Genomic DNA, 20,740 nt, shown 5'->3' with positions numbered 1-20,740 from the left:
TTCCACTGTAACTACTATTTCTTTTTATGTTTATAGTATTTTTCGTAATTCTTTGTCACAATTTATTTTGATTATTGAAATAATACAAAAATCAGTGGTGTTGGATTTTCAGATTATCTAGTGCACAGTCAGCAGCGCATTTACATTTTTTCTCCATTTTGCTCTTTACTTTCAATTACTGGGAGTTGTCAGTGTGAACCTGTTTACTGAATTAATGGTGATCAGCATTTCCCTCCAGCTGTTTAGAAAAAATGCAATTAAGAGAAGGTGAAAACACCTTTTGGAGGTGTGTGAACATAAAATCAAGCTGAAAGGTGGTTCAATTTTCATCCCCTTCTAAATGATATATCCTGGAGCTATAATCCCTAATCAATTTCTGCCTGTTAAGTCCACTGGATAAAGAAGGAGAGATGCAGTTGAAGGGCAGTGAAGTGAATCAAACTGCTGTCCAGATCTCTTAGCTATTCAACCAATTAAACCCACTTTCGTCGTGATTTACAGGAAGGTGAAATGACAGGTAAAGATTTTTTAGTGGCGATACAACTGGTACTCAACACGTGGTCATCTGAAAGCTATAAGGTAGAGTTCCCAATATTGTCTTTTATGCTTTGATGTCCCAATATTGGGACAAGACGTTACTTTTCTGAAAGGGAAAACAGGAAGGAGGAAGGTCACATTCCAAGCACCTTTAATAGAGTTTACTTGGAAAGGTTGGTAAGAGAAATATTCTGTGCTTGTGGGAAATAGGGACACGGGGGTCAATAAGCAAAAGGTAGATAGGGACAGTTCCCACCTGGCCACACTTTGTTGCGATCTGATAAGAAAAAGCAATGATAAGCATACACACACAGAAAAAAACGCACACAAACGCAAACAACACCCACGCGAACAGAGCAAATGAACATTCAAGAAAGACAGAGCACAGTGACATTATTCGGCCTTTCAAATTGACCACATCAAAGCACATTGAGGAGAAAACAAAGATAAGAGACAAATAGAAACACTTTAACTAATTACCCTGTGAAAGAGCAAAGTAATAAACAAGTCTGTACAAATGAAAGAATAAAATGAACATGGACAAATCAAATTCATAGCAAGATGACAGTTGTGATAGCATGGGCAGATTTTCACTCTGAGGTAAGAATATATTGGATGACTACGTTCACACTGCAGAAAATAACATATTTTATCCTGCACATGTGGTTTTTACAGATCTGTTTTAATGATATTTTTAGGCTGTTTCCATATGCTGTAGGGTACTATGGCCACTGAAGTCCTGATGCCAAGCCACTACTGTTTCAATAGCTTCATTTCAAGTGGTTCATCCATGCTGCCAGCTTTTCCAGTTTTTGCAGTGATTAAAATAGCTCTGATATAGAGCTCACTGATAGCTGTTTCTCTAGTTGAAAAACCACCTAAGCAAATTGTAATGAGACTGGTGCTAGTGCATGTCCTCCAGACACAATGTGTGACTCCATGCTCTCTGGACTGACATACAGAAATGTTCACAACAAGCTCTGATGCTCCTGATAGGACAACATAATTCATCTATGCCTTCCAGAAGCATTACAAATAACTATGTGAAAATCAGTTTTATAATGAGATCCTACAGACGAGTGAAACGAGTTAAGGTTACAGGAGTTTTGTCATCGTTATTATGGTAATAACCATGTGGTTTAGTTTGCTGCTTTTTTAAAAACAATCAGCAAAGAGTTAATTTAGTTATTTGGTTATTTGTTTTACCATTTCACAGTTTGTCCTTATCAAACCAAAATCTCCTGACAGCTCCTATCTGTTCAAGTTCTTTCTAACAATGTCCCGACACTGCCAGAAAGCTAGCTTGGTGACTGTGTTATTTTAACTGAAAATGAGATCTATATCCTAATATGATCCAAGTCTCACAAATGTGAATGTAGCCATTAACATGCTTGCATGCCATGAATCACAGTTGATAAGGAAGTTGACAGGAAGAACAAAACAATGGACAGAAGTGAATGTGGGAGGGAGGGATGAAGTGGAACAAGGTTTAATCTGATAATCTCTGTATGAATGAATCTTATTCCACCTGTACAGGTGAACATGGCTTGGTATACTGGACAAAGCCTGCTAAACAGGCTGTTATTCACATTCTGAAAGGTACATCATCTTGTATTATATTTACTGTAAGTCTTTGTGTCTAAAAATAAACAACAAAGAAATGTGTTATAGCTATATGCAACAGGTTTTAATTAGTATCTTTTTATTCAGGAGCTTATTATGGCCAACAGCACTCAGATCTTTTGTTGCCATGAATATCTAGAATATCTTTCACTCTCATGAAAGCTGGAACCTTTGAAACTGTGGTTTCTGACAGTATATTATTTTTCTTATTCACTCTGCTGCCCCACTGAGCATAATATATATTGTTCCTACTCAGACACATAAAATATATCCATTAAATGGAAAACAGATAATTGCACTTATGTAACCTGAATACAGATGTAACACATAAACAGTTACATAACATGAACAGAGTAAATGCCAGTATCTTTGGTCGTGACTGTGGCATTGACGATAAGAATAGCAAATAACAAAATATGACATTTGTTCAAAGATTTAGCTGTGAGAGGAAGGCTGCTGCAGACATATCTATAAACTGCAAATGGCAGCATCTAAAATGGACAGGAAGGAAAGCAGAAGACCCAAACAGGAAGACAAGCACAATGATAAATATGCAGACAGAGAGAGAAGGCATTACCCCATAAGGCTCCTGAAAGCAATCCAAGCCAGAAAACAACGAAGGAAGGAAAAAGGTAAAAGACAGAGGACAGAGACAGAGTCAACAACAGATAAAAAATTGGGAAGCAACAAGAGAAGCAATCAGAGTGACAGAAAGCGTTACAAAGAAAAATACACAGGTGACAAACTGGAGAGTTTCAGGACAAAGTCGATGTGCGAAATACTGACATGCAAAATCACTGACAGCGTTGGTTGAAACAGAACATGTGATGACATTCTTACTCTGGAGCCCCAGATTACAGGTCCTGAAATCCCTTAATATTGTGTCTATTACAAAAAGCTGCTGGATAATAAAAAAAAACAGTCCAAGGTGTCCCAATATACTAAGCAGAGAAAATTCACCTCCACAACATCTGCTGTTCCTGAATATCCAGACATGTAATACAGAAATACGAGGCACAAACACAGCTGTTCCACAGTACCATCTGAAACTCCAGGATGTTAATCTGTGGCTGTGATAGTAGTTGTGATTTAAAACAACAAAAACATAACAGGAAGACTTTTGGTAATTTGTTAAACTATAGTTAAACTAAATTCAGCAAATCTTTCATACCCACAATGTACTGAGCTATAGGAGTTGCAGTTACAGGGTTTAGCACTTAAAAAAAACATCTTCTCCTTCTGTTCCCTCCTGAACCTTGAACCTATGAGCCACACTGTGCATGGCCCATTAGCATATAGCATATAGCATCTCAGCTAAAAGTACTGTAGTACAACACAATTTGTGATTTCACCATGTTCTTGTTGATGTGTCCAACCTTAAAAGGCATTACGTTCAACGGTTTGCTTCAGTAAGAAAAGAAATGGATAATAATACAAAAATAAATAAAGGTTTACTTACGAGCACGCAAAGGCCACCAGAGCTCCACTGACCACAATGAAGTCCAGAATGTTCCACAGGTCACGAAAATAAGAGCCAGGGTGGAGGAGCAGTCCCAAGTCAATCATCTAGTCACACAATAACAAAATCTATCACTTTTCTTTGTTCCAATCTCTTGTTTCTTACTCTAACTCATGCAAATCTTTAAAAGAAATCATGTTTTCATATTTAGCACCTTTTTCCTGTGACCCAGAGCATTTGTTATGCAAAGTGTTTGGTGTTAGGTGAGAGTATGATCATAAATGCGAAGGGCAAACCCACAAACCCTATTAGCAATTGCACACAGTGCACAGCACCACTGAAATCTCATGATTAGCAGCTCAAAACATGGAAAAAAAACAAGCCAAATGGTACACTATGTAGGAGCCCAACCTGGATATATATCACTAAATAATTTTAAACCTGCAAATTACCAAAACCTTTCATAGCTGATTTTTAAGATAAAAATGATGGTGCACCCCCAGCATTCTCACCTTAATCACCATTTCAAAAGTGAAAACTCCAGTAAAGACATAATCCAAATACTTCAAAACCTGCAAAAACACAGAATAAGAAAATATATCCTGTCAGATGAATCATCAACAGATCCATTGGCAGATGTCTTCAGTTTGGAAAAAGGCCCTTTGGTAATGTGTGCTTGTGTGTGTGTGTGTGCATACACCTGGTATTACTCACATTGTGGCAGCCAAAACCTGCTTACACACTCACACTATGTGGAGAGTCCACATAGTGTGAGTGTGTAAGCAGGCTCCTTGTGGAGACTGGAGACCAGATGCTGTTGGGGACTTTACATTAACTTACATTCATTCTCTTCATTCGTCTCATGCTGGCTCCCATCATGTAAATCACTGAATTTTATGGTGATGACTTGGTGTAAGGTTAGTGAAAGGTTAGGGTTAGGCAAGTGGTTGTTATGGTTAGGGCAAGTCTCTAGGAAATGAATGTAAGTCAATGTACTGTCCCCACGAAGAATGAAAACACACGCGTGTGTAAATGGACCAGATATGCACACCGTGTTCCCCTGCACTGTCAGAAGGCTCAAGCTCTGTCAGCTTTGCACTCTTCTGCACACACACACACACAAACATCACCTGAACACCCACACAAACACATGAATAAACAACACATAAACATACACGCACAACATCACCTCAGATTCCCTCTGTGCCCCTGACTAGAATATTAATTAGTTGTGCTTGTCTGTCAAAAATGCAAAAACTCAAGTCATTTGTCTGTGTGCAAGTATTACCTCATATAGGCTAACATCAAACAACAAACAGGGATATAAATGCTACAGAAACATTTTGGCATATTGGACATATGGCACATAGTGTTTTATTTCAAATGTTTATGTTTTGAACTTTCTGTGACTTGTTAATTTTTTTCTCAGTATGGGCCAAATATCAAGCCCTGGACTTATCGAGTAGCCCAAATGACACATGTTTGTGCACATACTGTACTGATCTGTGCGTCTGTGTCCGACAACTACTGTGTCTATGAAGTCAGTCTGACTCACGTTGTTGTGAGGGGCATTGGCTTGCACGGGATCTTCGGCTGCCAGAGCTATACTGCTCATAGTAATGACCATCAGGATGCACATTTCAAAGTAGCGTAGGTTGACCACGTAGTGACACAGCCGCCGCAGCCTACAAGACCACAGACATACTGGATAAACACACACACATGAACAAAGGTAACAGTCCACACAAGTCACGGGGTGTACTCAGGTGGCAGACAAAATCCATGTCCCTCCTTGGACATTTGCAGAGGACATTTGTAAGCCTCAGAGGGAATTTGTGACTCTGGATCATCAGGGCTCATAATATTTATTAATGGAACTTTTAAAGGGCTACATTTGTATAAAAATCCTTTAATTTGTACTGTCTTGTACTTTTTACACTCAGCTAGAAACCACCCCAGTGTGGCATCACAGTCTAGTAAAAATTGTTCTTGCAAAGGCGTGAGAGACACACAGGTGTTTGGGAAACCCAATAGTTCTGCTCAACTCTTCTCATTTCATGCAAGATTTGGAGCCATAGATCTGACTCTAAAACTACAGAGCTGATCACTATAATCTGCCCTAAGATTTTCTTATATCTCAGGCTTACCGACCCCAGATCCTGACCCAGAGCGACACCATGAAGGCCAAAACTCTCACTCTGTGCTTTTAAGCATACAGGCAAAGATAACAGGTAAAGGCTTTGCAGGGATTGCACTGAAGGGGCGTGTTGCTGTAGGTAGCAGCATGAAATATATTCTATGACCTGCAGTCTGAGATACAGATTCATGACTTTCTGGACTTTTTATACATTTATAATACTCTTGAGAAAGGATTCTACATTTCTGTGTTTTGTCATTTGTCATAATGAGCATGATGTGAGCAACAGCAGAACAGTATTGATAGTACTAAGTAATAAGTAATCTACCATGATCAATATCTAATTGGCCACTGCACTTTGCTGAATGACGTCTTTTTATGGTTCAGTGTTTTGACAGACGACCCTGCATTTTTTAGTGCAGCCCTCTGCAGTGGCACCCCACTGCCTCAACAGATGGGCATCATACAAATAAATGAGAGGACACGGTTAAGATGTCTGAGCACTGACTTACTTTTTGTGGAATGCACTTTGTAGAAAACACCATGTTCTTCTGTGTTAAAATTTTTAGCACACCCTTAGTGAATTTTATGTCTCACTGGTGTCCGAACATTTGTCTGGTGACTTTTACCCAGCTCTGGGAAACAGAGGATTCCAAATGTATTTTATTCCTAATCCAATCCAAAATATCAACCTAATCACCCATCACTCATATGGAAAATGGTCAGTGAAAGTATACAGTCTCTGTCTGTTCAACAGGCACACCGCCTGCATGGTTCTTGGCTGATCCTTCAGGTCCAAGTCAGGTGGGACTTACGGGTTTGTTTGCCCGAAGACGAACATGGAGCTGTAGGGGAGAATCTGCCGAGGCCTAGGTGCTGCCTCTTCATCCTCCAGTGTCTTCTTCTCCTCACAGTCACAGTCGATGTTGTTCACTAGTGTGAAAAATTACACTCATTTAGCTCGAAGAAGCATGTCCCGTAAGATGCAGGGTCAAGAATAAGCATCACAGCTATATAATGAAAACCTTAGATGTACATACAAAGAATAAGAATAACTTGCAAATACACATATTTGAACAAAGATGAAGTTTTAGCATTTCTCAAATGAAAGCACTAGAAAAAAATTACGCAATCCGAACTGGGCAGAAAACTACTTCTTCAGATCACAAAAATAGTTCCCAGTTCTATACTCACTGGGAATGATGGTGGTTTCTCCAGGTGGTGCAGTAATGGTAACAGGGATGTGGATAGCGTTGCTGTTTAGGCCAGCCTGGCTGGCCCTGGTGGAGTTCTTCTGGTTGTCAGCATCCTCTTGCCTTTCTCCAAGACTCAGAGTACTCTGCATTGGATGCAGAGGACTGGAGGTGAGGTGGTCCTCCTCAGCTTCAGCTGGTTCCCTCTCCCTGGGTAAAGCGATGTGGATATTATCACAGACATCAAGATTTACTCTCTCAGAATACATTAAGCATTTGCAGCCACATTGGAAAAGTTCACCTGCCCTCATGGGAAACAAACTACAACTTTTGTGGCAACAAACTAGAAATAGATATTTAATGCCTTGCTGTCCTAATATGGTGCGTATGTGTAAAATGTCTGCTGTAGGGAGTGTTTAAAGAAGAATCACTTATTACTTTTACCCCCAAATATTTAAACAGGCAGTAAATATATATAAGGGGCCTCATATTTATTCAGAAACTGTTTAATGACCAATATTCCAGCTCAGCCAGCAAATGCAAATCACAAGGTCAACAACAGCCCACACAGTGCTGTGTTTGCCCAGTGATATAGACTAAAGGTACAGTGACATTATCCTTCTGTTCACTGAAACTGCTGCACATTCAGCCTCAAAAAGGGACATGATGTCACCGCACCAATATGGGGAATAAACACGTACTGAGAAGAGCAATCACAGCTGTGAGCGACAGTTGGACAGCTGCAGTTTGGAGTCTGGGAGTGTAATGCTGTACTTAACATGGTAAATGAGACACTCCAAAGTAATCATTTCTGCCATTTCCACAGCACATCAGTGACTTGACCTGACCTACACAGTGGAGATTGCACCTAAACAGGAAACAGCTGCTTGAGAGCATCAAAAAAAGTGAGTGAATACTGAACAAAGTGTGATGTAACTGGACCTTAGATTTGCAATAATATATATATTTTTTTCACTCTGGGTCATCTGCATCATCTCTTAGTTGATACAGTTAGCAAACTGTTGCTTATTTACACATCCAGCAGATTCAGTGCATACATTAGCATTATTTAAAGTGAAATAACTGGCCAAAAATGAATGGCAATCCAATAATTACTCTACTTTTAGCTTTGTTTTTGTGGTTGTCACTCCTGAGGGAAATATAGTAGAGTCCTACAATGCCAACAATATCACATAATGTCAGTCTAATATCAGATAATAACACTGTGTGTCTGCTGTTTGGTGCTGGACTGGGTTTTATTTTAGCTGGAAACAGCTGCTGCTGTGTGTGGAACATGGGTATTGTTTTCCTCAGTTGTGTATCTATTATGAACACACAAAACAAAACACACAAAATTATTTAATTGCTGAAATCTAAGCACAAAGATTCACAGGCCAAGCAACAAAACAGCAATAAAGTCAGTGAGCAAAATGTTGAAAGTAAAAAACAAGACCCAGGTTGTAAATATAAAGGCTTTTTCTTAGCCTAATGTGCAAAAAAAGTAAGGTCACTTTACAGCTATAAACTACTAAATATCACTAACGCTCTTAGTGGTAAGTTTGTGTAGAATATCTAGACATATACAGCAGTATCTGCAGTCTTACCATTGCCCTTTGGTTCCATTCTTGTTTCTCTTACAGTCGTCTCCATCCAGACCAGACTGAGCTCTGACCATGTGAGAGGAGCGTCCCTTCCTCTCTCCATTACTATCTCCTCCTCCTCCTCCCCCTCCTCCCCTCCCCCTGCGCTCACCCTGTGCACCGTTTGCTATCATCCCATTTCCCTCTTTTGTTGGACGATGGTAGTGGTGATGGCGATGCCCCCTTTCTTCTCCTCTTCCTCCTCGCATCTCAGTGGCCTCCTCGTCAGGGGAACCAGCCTGATGGTGGTGATGCCTATGTCCCTGTCCCCCATCGTGGCCATGGGTCCTCTCTCCTCTCCTTTCTTTAATCTGGGTAGCGTCAGTGTTATGATCTCTCGTCCTGCTGTGGTGGATGTGATGCCTTCCTCCCCGGCTATCGCCTCCCTCCCTGCCCTCCCCATTCCTGTCGTGGTGCCGGTGATGTTTTCTGGAGTGCATGTGGAAGTCATCTCCCACTCTGTCCTGTCGTGTGTCCCCTGCATCCTCTCTTCCCCCTTCAGGGGGCCTGCTGGGCTTGTCACCATTCCTGGCCTCTACCACAAGCGGCCGGTCCAGGTGAGTCTTCATGTCGGGGTGAAGGTGGAGAGTGGAGGACACCCGGAGGCGCTCCTCTGCATCGAGCTCATTGAACAGGGCCTCACTGCTAGCCCTCAAGTTGTGTCTCCTCAGCTGATTGGTCCTCTGTTCCCACACTGACATGGTCTTTACTCCCCGCTGCTGCTCCTTACTGCACACACGAATCAAACCCAGAGAAAAAGCTCATGTTATGATGAAACACAATGACACAGAAACATTTTGGGCCACGTTAATAACTACATTCTTTTTTCACATGGGTTTTGGGTGAACATCACATATCGACAGCACATCAATAGCTACACCATCTTCTGCTACTAATTCCATTTTTCCCTTTCTTTAATTCTAGCCATCAAGCTCATAGATAAGTAAATTAAGTAAGACAGAAAACAGTCAGGAGGTGCTCTATGGACGGATCAACAAATGTTTACCATGGTAAAGCTCACACTTACCATGTTTGAGTGCTATATGGAGAAATTAACTAAATCCTCAATACCAAATTATGTTTTTTCCCCAACACATAAGCTGGCAACGTTTGCCTGATGCTGAGGATCTTTACATTATGTTGTTAGGACAGGACCTCATCATGGTAACAAATGTATCTATGCATGTTTAATGGATGAGAGCTATCAGAAGCATGTTGCATGAAAATCCCTTCAAAATTTAATGTAATATGAGCAAAGTATCTTTCATAGTTAGGGAATTTGGTACAAAAAAGTCTATAACCTTTGAAAATATGCATGTGCATTTCAATATGCATTTCACTGCTAAAATGTTGTATTAGCTTTAGCAGAACTTTAAAATGTATTCTTGCAAAGGTTTGTGGATTTCCCAATCTCTTCCACTAAAACTGCTTTAAGATGGAATGTGTAAGGAACACTATAGAGACCCAAAGTCACACAGCAACACATCTCTTCATTCTGGCTTCCCAACAGCTGTCAAGAGTTGGAACATGTAGATTTTGTGGATATTATATTTTGTAGCATCTAATATGGCACGCCAGTAATTCAGTTTGACTCAGGTCTTATCGAACACGGGGCAGGCAGAACCAACATGCTACTGTATATGAATGATGGCATTTCCTGACATATACTGCAACTTTTGTTTAAGGAAAATAAGCCAATTTCTGATTGGACAGAATATGGTAAGAGATCACACTAATGGGTGAAATGTTCATTAAAAAAAAAAAAAAATCAAAAAGACAAAAAAATCCTTTGATATGTGCATATTTCCACTGATGTATGAAGCATTGCATACTGTTTCTGCACAGTATGATTTATTTACATGGGGGTTTATTGGGTTAGTTAAGTTTGTTCCATCTGGTCACCTGTATCTCAAGATTCGTCGGGCGGGGGAGGAGTAGACAGTATAACTCCTAAAAGACAGACAGAAGACACAGAAAGACAGAAAACACAGAGGACCCAGGACAGGTATCCACAGACAGGTGAGCAACACACATACAGCCAGTGATTATAGAGAAAAGAGAAATATGGGATGTGAGATATAATAACAAAGCACATACACACACTGAAAAACACACAAGAGGGGCAACAAGGAAGAAATTACACTTGTCTCTAGTAATGAAGTTGTGTTATCTCAGAGAGGTGAGATGTTAAATAAGCGTTCCTGGCATTTCATCGGCATTTTAATCACCTGAGATTACAGATCGCCACTCAAAAGAGGAAACTTCCAGCTCGCTGCATTTAAATTTGGCCCCAGTTCATATTGTCTTTTAAAGTAATGTTCTTGGGTCTGTGGTAACATACAATGTCACACTGCCTACATTGATAGCAACGCTTAAGGAGAAATTAAAATGTATACACGAGCTATTCACACCAGCGCATACAACAGAAGCTGAATTACTATAGATGTTGACTGGTTGTGGCTGGTTGTGCATCTACGATTTAGCCATATAATTAAAAACACACTGGCTTCACAGCTTAACATGCGTCATGGGTTAGACAGAGTAGGAAGGAGAAAGGAGGAGCCACAAGAAGAGAGGAAAGAAAAGGAAAGTAGGGGAAAAAAGGAGGAAAGGAAACAAGGAGGGAAGGAAAAAAAAAGAGAAGATGCAGGGAAAAGGTAACCACAAGTGAGAGATGGCAAGGAAAGGAGCAGGAGAGAATATTTTAACAGAGAGTGGTAACTCACAGCGACTGAATGCTGTTGATGGACGACCTGCGAGAGAGTGCATCTCGATTTTGCTTTACAAAACTGTACATGCAGAACAAAAACAAAAGAAAAAATGAGAGACAAATGTGAAGGGGACAGGTGGACACACAGACTGACTGACAGTCCACCTGTCCCGTTCAGTTTTACAGTAAAGGACTAATCTGTGCACCTACTTTAATGACACAAAAAGAGTGTTTGTCAGCAGACACATTTGTAGAATGACAAAAACTTAAGTTTCATTCCAAAAAAGAAATTAATAAAGTTACTATTAAAATAATATTTCAACAGTAAAAACTGAATTTTTAAGTGTATTTGGGAAAACCTCTAATAAGAACGGCATATCCACATAAAACAGTTCATTTAAGATAAAAGTAGCTGCTTATGGGCTCATTCATTAGTGTTACCACACTGTTCAGTGTTCACAATAAACTATTTGAAAATGGTGCACAGGACATATTGACAATAATGACAATGAAAAGGGCAAAGACTAAAGTGAACTACCCAGCTGATTATTTTATATGGTCTGAGTGACCTATTTCTTAGTGAGGAGGATGGCAATTAAGGAGTGAGTGTGAGTCAAAGTCATACAAAGGGCTGAATTATTCAACACACAATCAGTAAAAATCATGTGAAAATACTGATGCAGAATCTGCATTGTTGCTTTATTCTAAATTAATAGGAGAGATGGATATAAAAAAAAGGCACTTTGTAACCTCCTGTATACATACTGAGGCTATAAATCACTAAGAATAAAAAACGCTCCAATTTTCACTCCAGCTTTTGCTTGACAGACTCTCATAATTTGAGAGTTCATCAAGGTTCTAAAAATAGGAAGAATTTGGAATCGCAATTAACTTCCTTGTTGACACAAGATACCAGACCTGTCAATCAGAGCCTTGTAATGAATAAGGGGTGGGTCAAAAGTTTTAGCATGTCAGAAAAACAGGAACTTCTGACAGTGACGACTAAAGCGTTCTTGTTTGTTCTTTAGCCTCATGTATCAGCTCCTATTTTTCCCCAGGAATAAAAGTATATAAAAATATTAAATATAATATTACAATAACTATTCTTGATTGGAAATGCTCATATATAAACTTATCATATAGTTGTCAAACACAATATGATACAATAAGATAACACAACATTAACTTTCAGCTGTTATTAGTGCCATTTTCTTTGTTGTCACCTGCTAATTTTATTTTAAACACAAATTAAGATGCACTTTATGTGAGCTGAAAGCTATTTCGCTGAACTAATGACAAAGAATACATTTCTAAGGCTATTCAATGACTTGCTTGTTCAGGTACCAGACACTTAAAAATAAAATCATGTATTTGCAGAAGCTAACAGGGCTTAACATTTTCAAGTATTGAAATACCATACACGTGCAGTACTTTTGCTGTGCAGTATTTTTTAAATTAAACATTAAACACTATTTGAATTGCATGCCTCAGTGGTAATATGGCTAAAAATGAAAAAAAAAACAACTGGTGCTGGTATCGCTGATTGGTGCTTCCTTAATTGCCTCATCTGTTGATAAAGGTAGATAATGCATGTGTGATAAACAAGGCAACACCACAGGAGTACTCTCTCACTGAGGGGGTGGCTGGATGAGGTGAAATCCAGAATGTACCCAGAACAAACACATTATGTATATACACAGATGTTCCACACTGAGAGGGGAGAACATATAAAAGACGACACACTGAATGACAAAGGGATATTTATCTCCTGTGTGGGACTGAACAAGAGCTGCTCCCAGAGGAAGGAAACTTACGCAGCGATCGAGATGTTGGCTGCTGACAGTGGACTGACTTCCTTCACCTCCAAAGCCTTCTGCAGGGCAAGCTTCTTATTGGCTGCCTCCTCCTGCTCCTCTTCATCCTTCAGCAAACGCAAACCAACACACAAACTGTGTTTAATGAAAAATAAATTCACATATCAGATACTGTTCGACACCTACCTTAGTCAGCTCCTGTGCATTGGCAAGGTTATCAACAGCGATAGCCAAGAAGACATTCAGGAGGGTGTCTGAACAGGACTCAGGACATAATACAGTATATGTATATAAGTGCAGTATATGTCCTGTACTACTACAGTACTAGATCGATCAGAACCAGGCTAATATTTTGGTCCCAAGCCAGATATCTTAGTTCCAGATTCATATTTATCAAGTGTCTCACATGCATCTCTCACACTGTCTGCAGTAATACATAAAACCTTAATGACAGGCAGAGCTCTTCAGATAACAAGTCCTTCAATTCCCTCACAATTATACAAGAACATGCTAATCTTTTGTGTATTTATTCATTTAGAATGACAGATGGCAGAACCATATTTCATACATTGCTATATCTGCTTCTGGTGCCATATATCTCTATATACAATAGCCTATATATCTATCTATATATACTATTATAGATTTTTACCATTATTTAGGATTTCTCAACACTCTAGACAGAAGAAATAAACTAATCTTTTTCCACACTTGTAAGAGTACATCATTTGACATGTAACATAGAAATGATGGAAGAGAAGCAACATTTTTGCTGCTGAAAACATTCATACTGACCTTTTTCATTTTGGCCTATAAATAAATGCCATATTAATGCTACCATGAGGCAAGGATGCACAAAATACAGTTCATGTCATAATGAAAAGAAAACTGCCACAAGCAAATTCATGTTCCCAAGATGAAAATCCCTCTTGAATTTAATGACTCTGTGACCTTTCCTTTTACAGCCCCTTACAGCAAACATTTTATAGCTCCGCAACTGATAAAACTCAAGAATCAGCAAAACTGTCACTATGATCTTTGGGCTTTAGACTGGTTCAGCTCCAGTTCATTACAACAGTCTAACCAGTTTTAGTATTTAAGCTGTGAATTCTGAAGCTGCTAAATTAAGAACACTCAGAGATGTAAGTGTTTGAACTTGAGTATGGAGTACTAATTTATCCTAGGAAAAGTGAAACCATTTCTTTTCCTTTTGATCCTGCTCATTGTGACACACTGTACTTTTAATTATGTGATGTCAAAGAGGATACAGTTTCCAAAGAGTGTGAGGACGATGAAGTAGATGGAAGAGAACATGCCGCGGCGAACACCTCCTTGTGACTCGATCCCGTGGTACATCACGGCGTTCCAGTCCTCACCAGTCAGAATCTTAGGAAGACAAGAAAGTCAGAACGACGCCGGGGACGGTAAAGCACTTTGCAAATCTGACAGTGTAGAATTAAATTACTTTACAGAGTGAAGGGTTATGAGCACAGACTAATTGAAGGATTATCAGTGAGCTTATTGGAGGACAGAAGGTACAAAGACCAATCATTCCCTTTAATTAAAATGACTGATAATTTTTTTTTTTTTTTTCCCAAAAAGTCAATATACTCTCATTTGTTCAGAAAGTGTGTAGTGCACTTTGTGTCCGTGCGTGTGTTTGTGTAAGTGTGCAAGTGAGCGCAGCTGTACCTGGAACACAGTGAGGATGGCTGCTGGGAAGGTATCAAAGTTTGTTGTTGGTGTCTCAACTTCAAAGTTAAACCTAAAACAATCAGAATTAGAAAGAACATTATTACTAAGAAAGCAAAAAAAAAAACCAAAAACCAAAAGAACTAAAATGTAGGTGCAGTCAGATCTTACTGGCATCTACCTGCAATTCAGGAGAGGATACAAGGAAATGGAAATTTGTCAGAGCACAAATGCAGACACATTCATACTTTGAGCCAGAGCTGCACCAATTCTCCTTTTTCACCTTCTACCACTTGTATTATTTACTGTAACAGCACAGCCCTGCACTCTCCATTCTAGTGAGGACCATCACTGACATGACACATTAGTTGCCCCTAACACTAAAACTGATGACAAAAAACACAAAACTACCACACCTGTATATTTAACCACAATTTTAATAAGGACCAAATTCCCTATGACCACATCCTAACCCTGAAAGTTTGATTTTTAATGAATGAGGTGAGGACCAGACAGGCTGTCCTTACCATCCAAAACTGTCCTCAGAGACAGAAATACAACACAAACAGTGTCGGACAACTGTAGGCCTGGGCTTTTCCAGATTTCTTACTAACTCACAGGTGTCTTGCATTGATAATGGAATAGGCAGGAGGGAAGGGAAAAAGATATACAGCAGCAGCATACACCAGGGAGCCATTGCTAAAGTCCAAAACACACAAACATCATTCGACACGACATATATGCCCAAAAAAGAGGAACCAGCAGCATGTCAACAAATCCGTGTCATATTAATCACATTTTTCTCACCTGAAATGACCTGCTCACCAGGTAACTTCTCTTTTAAAAATAACTCCAAAAGTTATTACTGACACTGTGGGTTGTAATCATAGCATCTGAGTAACATTATAGCTGTCCACTGTAACAGCTATGACGCCACAGAAGAAGACATGCTATCAGCTGAGGGGAAGACATCAAAGTAGCCTGGACATACTAAAGGAGAGTAAGTTTGCAAAATGCTGCTTTTCTGAGGTGTCTTTGCTTCAGCATCTCAGCTGCTTGAGTAAACAGGAAACAGAGCAGACTGCCATCTTGACACACATACCACAGTGTCAGTGTTATGTTATGGGCTCATCCAAAAAGCACTACTACGATATATGAAAGGTTGAACACACGTCAACAGGGTGTGAAGACGTAGAAAACATAAAACAAGCCATGTCAGAAACCAAGGTTTATAATGAATGAATGAGGTAAGAGCCTTAAAATTTAAAAAGCTAGCCCCTTCTTTTCCCCTTTCTTTTTAACAAAAGCTGCTTCCATGCAGCTTCTACAGCTGTTTCAAGAATGGCTCAATCCACTTATATATTTGATCCAAAGTGGTAAAGTTCACTGTAATTACATCAGAACATAAGACTGCAGATTTATGTCATGGTGACTTCTTGTTTTTCTTTCAAGTTACCAGCAGCGTCCAGCTTAATATTACTAACTTCATCTCACATGCACACTTTCTACACAAAGGATCTAAATCTTTTCAGAAAGCCTCTGAATGACCCAACAAACCTGCCAAAACCTGAACCCATGGTCCTGAAACTGAAGAAGACAATGAGAGAATGACATAGAGATGTGTAAGGGTGGATTGGTCATTCAACTGAAAATAACCTACACTGCTGATCACGCATCATTTCAAGTGTCAGCTATTATTAAACAAAAAAAAGAAAGAAAGAAATATTTTGGGTTGGACAGAAGAAGGAAATACTATACAGTGAAGTAAAGTTCAAGATAGGTCAGAGAGCAAAGCACACATATATGAATATTCATTTTTCTCTGTAGGTGTTAGTGGAAGCACCTGCTTTTGTTTCCTTTAAAAGTGTTGTGTTGTGCTGGACCTATGAAACGCACTTTATGTTTAGATAATGAATCGCTTATCTTATCCAAATACATCAAATATGAATAATTCCATCTGGAGCATCATTTGGTAACAAGGTGTGTGAAAGTAGTTCTGAATAACAATAAAAAATACTGAAGAAGAAGCATTATGAATTATGCAGCAATGGTGAATTGAATGTTTATAAAAGCACTGTGCAAATACTTACCCACAAAAAGACTTCATATGAGTTTAAAGATTTCAAATTCAAACAAGTGATTGAAATTACTTGTATACGACAATCAACAGCCCCAAGCATGTGATGCTGTGTTAAGCAGCGTCACATGGAGCAAGATGGTAGACTAATATACAGTACTGAGGGACAAAAACACACGAAAGAAGAGAGGATAGAGGAAGGAGGGGGTGTGTAAAAATTAGAAGATAATGGAAATGACACCTGGTTTTCTGGGGGGGGGGTTCCAATATCATAAATTGAGATAAAATTCATTTTTTGGACATAGAAATATTTTGTGATGAAGATGTAGCAGATATTACATCTGACAATATCTGACAATATTTTACAAAGAATAATCAACAAGTTGAGTTTAGATCTATACAAATGCTGTTTCAACATGACTCCATATAAAAACTGTTTTCTCAGTGTGGTGTAGAAGAACTGACTAGGCAGCACAGAGCCCTGACATCAGCCACGTCAAACACCTTATGGATGAACTGAAACATGACTTCAACATCAGTGCTAAAACACTCTAATGGTCGTGTGGCTGAATGTGGTCAAATTCCTGCAACCTTTCCAGAAGAGCAGTGGCTGTTACAGCAGCAGATTAATGCCCACGGTTTTGGAGTGTGATGTGCAACAATCTCACAAGTGTAGTGATTGAGTGTCCACATACTTGTGTTGAATCTGTAAAAACCCAGCAATGGCCAATACTATCAGACAGAGTGTATTGCTCTATATGTACTGGGCATTCATGAGGGAGGTTGAGTGGGAGAGATGGACAGAAGTTGTTGGAGGAGGATGGGGAGAGGAAACCAATTCAATCAGCCTTTTTTCCCTTGGTATGTCATCAAATGCTCTCTCCCTACACTGTTCTTGTGGTGCCTTTATCCGTTTCTGTCTCATTACTGCATCCCCATAACCCCATCCAGTAAATGCTTATTCCTCCATCACTTTTGTTATTACATCCTTCTCTTCATTTCTTCCCTCTTCGCCCTGCCTGCTCCCCACTCTCTCTTCCTCTGTGCCTCACTTCTCTCTTCATCCTCTCCTCTTTCCTGAGGATTAGTGGGCCCAGTGCAGGGAGTGGAGGCGGAGGCTTGCTTGCTGCGCTTGTGTGCGCCAGCCTCTGTTTACTCTGATAACAGGGATTGGGAGCATGCTGGCTTCCACACGGCATCAACACGGGACTCCAATAAATCAATCCGGAAAACAAGAGTCACCACCGCCATCACCATAATTTTGTGCCCTCGCCCGCCCCCCACCCTCAATGTCTAATCCTTCAGACATTAACAGCATGTTTACATTTTTATTGGTCAATGCAACACAAATCACAGAGAACACACAAGCATCTATATATGGACTAGAGATAACAGCTGCAGGATACTGGAAGAAGTGGGAAAAACTGCAGAGCACAGCAACTATGACATGAAAAAGAAAGACATGACATCTTATAGGGCTGCAGGATGCCATGTCTTTCTTTTTCATGTCATAGAATTAAACAGGCTTGTACTTTACAATGAAAGGCTGAATACAAACACAGAGCTTTTTGTTTAAAAAAAATTCTGAAACTGCAGCACATTTAATACTAATTATGCTAACATTTTCAAATATTTGCATAATTAGCAAATGTTTGCTGCTATTATGCAGCAAACTCTGGTGACTGCAAATTGCAATTTAACAGATGAAATTAATCTTAAATCTTAGATTCCATATGAGTAAAAGTTTTAGATTTTGAAATAATGCCTGTGCAGTTAGTTATCCAGGATGTTTAACACATCTTTTGACATCTATTCCATTTATGAGGTAACCATATCAAGTAGTGCTGTTAATATGTTCCATAAAGTGTTAGTTTAGAAATGGTTGGAATTTGGTTACTTAAGAACAACTAGAAAAGCTTACTGAGTGTGATACAGAGCCTGGAAGAACCTGTACTGCTTGAGGAGAAAAGTCAAGTTCCAGTCAAGCAAGACTGCCCCCATCGTCCCACAGTTAGAAGAACCTTATTATTTCTATGCATCTATACCACTTACTGTGCAGAGGGTGGTGGAACGACCTTCTGGTTGTGAGGCTGCCCTTTAAAAATATTCCTAAATATTCAAATTGTTTATTTCTATGCAAAATCTGCTGTTATTGATGAAACTGACATTCTTCCAGTTTGCTCAGTTCTCATGAATGACCGTGAGGACTTCAAACAACTGCAAGAGCCACGAAATTATGGGGATTGGTTGAAGTTTATCTCTGCAAATATTTAACGGAATCCCTCTTCTGTCTGACAAGTGAGAGTTAATCAACAAAGAATGTCTGTGCCTTTAAAACCGAAAAGCCACAAAGCAGAAACCAGGGAAAAAACATTATTCTATTACAGTAAATCCTGCACATTTCCTTTGAGCTTATCACATATGTTTTTTTCAGTGATGTCCTGTGAGTCCCAGCAGGAAGATGCGCCTCTGCCTAAAGTTGTTTATCTTCCAATTCTCACAATTATACCGGGAGATTACTTTGGTGTTTTGAGAGAGGGAACATAATATCTAAGCCAAAAATAACATCTGAATACAACAAAGTAATTCTTCTTCATCCTAACAAGCCATTTAACCTTTTATTGTTCATTCAACTATATGTTCGCCTCGTATACTTTGGTTTTGATATAATCCCAAATTTTCGGAAACATTAAGTGTCATTACTTGCAAGCACAACAAGAGTAGTTATACCTATTTTATAGGTATTATTATACCTATATTTGGAGGATTTGGGTACAATTTTAGATTGAGCATGGATATTAGTACAGAGCTTATTTGTAGAGAAAGGTATGTTTGGCCTGAAGTGTTCGGCTGGCATGGAAGCACCATGTGCGTGTCACGTTCATCTCACACTTGTCCATCACCAGACACTGATGCAGCACTAATGATGGCGAGGACTGAGTTTAAGGCTTGGTGCCACGGCAACAGCCTGCTTCTTCAAAGACATCCAGTGGTGCTGTGGTGTTCGTGAAGGTTGTCAGTCTGAGGTGACGTGACCTCATGTGAAAGTGACATTTCACTTGAGAGAGCACACCACCTGCTGCGAGGCTGGCAAATGTATCAAGACACGTGACTGTGAACTGTACAGTCAGACAATCTGAGGTCAGTGCTTTCAAAGTCTGTAAATAATTCCTTGGTTTAGCAGTTTGCGAGTATAGATTACATCATGTCTTTTTTCAAGCAGTTTACTGGCCATATCCCAGAATCCAATAGGAATGGTCTTTCATTTGCAAGATTAGCCATGTTTCTCACATGTAAAAGCAGGTGAGATTACAGCAACATGATCATGTTTGTCACAGAAGCAACAAATTCAGTCCTACTGCTCTTTAAATTACTTATTGCAATTCAAAGAGTTTAATGGTAGTCAACCATCAAACTCTAACACCCCCCAAGATATTTCTCAATGTTAAAACAACATTTAACTACTTTGTCCTTTGCTTGACAACAATCTTTATTCACATGGTCACAAGAGCATAACCACAGGCCATAGATCAATGACCAGTATCAGATCAAATTATCCCATAAACCTTACAAACATGGTTAAGTTTAAAGGACAATAGCTTCATTACAGCTTCTATCTCATTCCCAGAGTTTTACCTATTTCTGCTGGTAATAACCCTGTATCAATGAAGTATTATTTGTTATTCCTGACCAATTAACGTGACATTGCCCACATTATGCACTCTCCAACTGTATCTGCTTTCAACTTTAGTTTTGATTAAAGAGGTTGACAGTGTGGTTAACCCTTTGTGCGTTTACTGTAGAACTGTTGCTCTCAACAGTATGCTTTGTGAGTATTATGTTGTTGTAACCCACTAG

General features: G+C 39.4%; 1 protein-coding gene across 1 annotated transcript in view; it reads right to left on the bottom strand.

The window, feature by feature from the left end:
- The window catches only part of cacna1bb (calcium channel, voltage-dependent, N type, alpha 1B subunit, b), a 143,433-nt gene that overhangs the window by 41,218 nt on the left and 81,475 nt on the right, over positions 1-20,740 (bottom strand). The window contains exons 17-31 of the mRNA XM_026297441.1: positions 16,363-16,392; positions 14,806-14,878; positions 14,382-14,499; positions 13,300-13,367; positions 13,114-13,220; positions 11,316-11,378; positions 10,492-10,539; positions 8,554-9,318; positions 6,951-7,153; positions 6,572-6,689; positions 5,175-5,304; positions 4,132-4,191; positions 3,620-3,726; positions 2,738-2,749; positions 794-814 (exon numbers count right to left, since the gene is read on the bottom strand). Of these exons, the coding sequence (XP_026153226.1) occupies positions 794-814; positions 2,738-2,749; positions 3,620-3,726; positions 4,132-4,191; positions 5,175-5,304; positions 6,572-6,689; positions 6,951-7,153; positions 8,554-9,318; positions 10,492-10,539; positions 11,316-11,378; positions 13,114-13,220; positions 13,300-13,367; positions 14,382-14,499; positions 14,806-14,878; positions 16,363-16,392 (1,923 nt within the window). The remainder of the gene's footprint in view (positions 1-793; positions 815-2,737; positions 2,750-3,619; positions 3,727-4,131; positions 4,192-5,174; positions 5,305-6,571; positions 6,690-6,950; positions 7,154-8,553; positions 9,319-10,491; positions 10,540-11,315; positions 11,379-13,113; positions 13,221-13,299; positions 13,368-14,381; positions 14,500-14,805; positions 14,879-16,362; positions 16,393-20,740) is intronic.

Source organism: Mastacembelus armatus, chromosome 12, assembly GCF_900324485.2.
Source record: "Mastacembelus armatus chromosome 12, fMasArm1.2, whole genome shotgun sequence".
NCBI classification, from domain to species: Eukaryota; Metazoa; Chordata; class Actinopteri; order Synbranchiformes; family Mastacembelidae; genus Mastacembelus; species Mastacembelus armatus.
The sequence above is the reverse complement of the archived record's forward strand: the minus strand, read 5'-3'. Positions and strand labels throughout refer to the sequence as shown.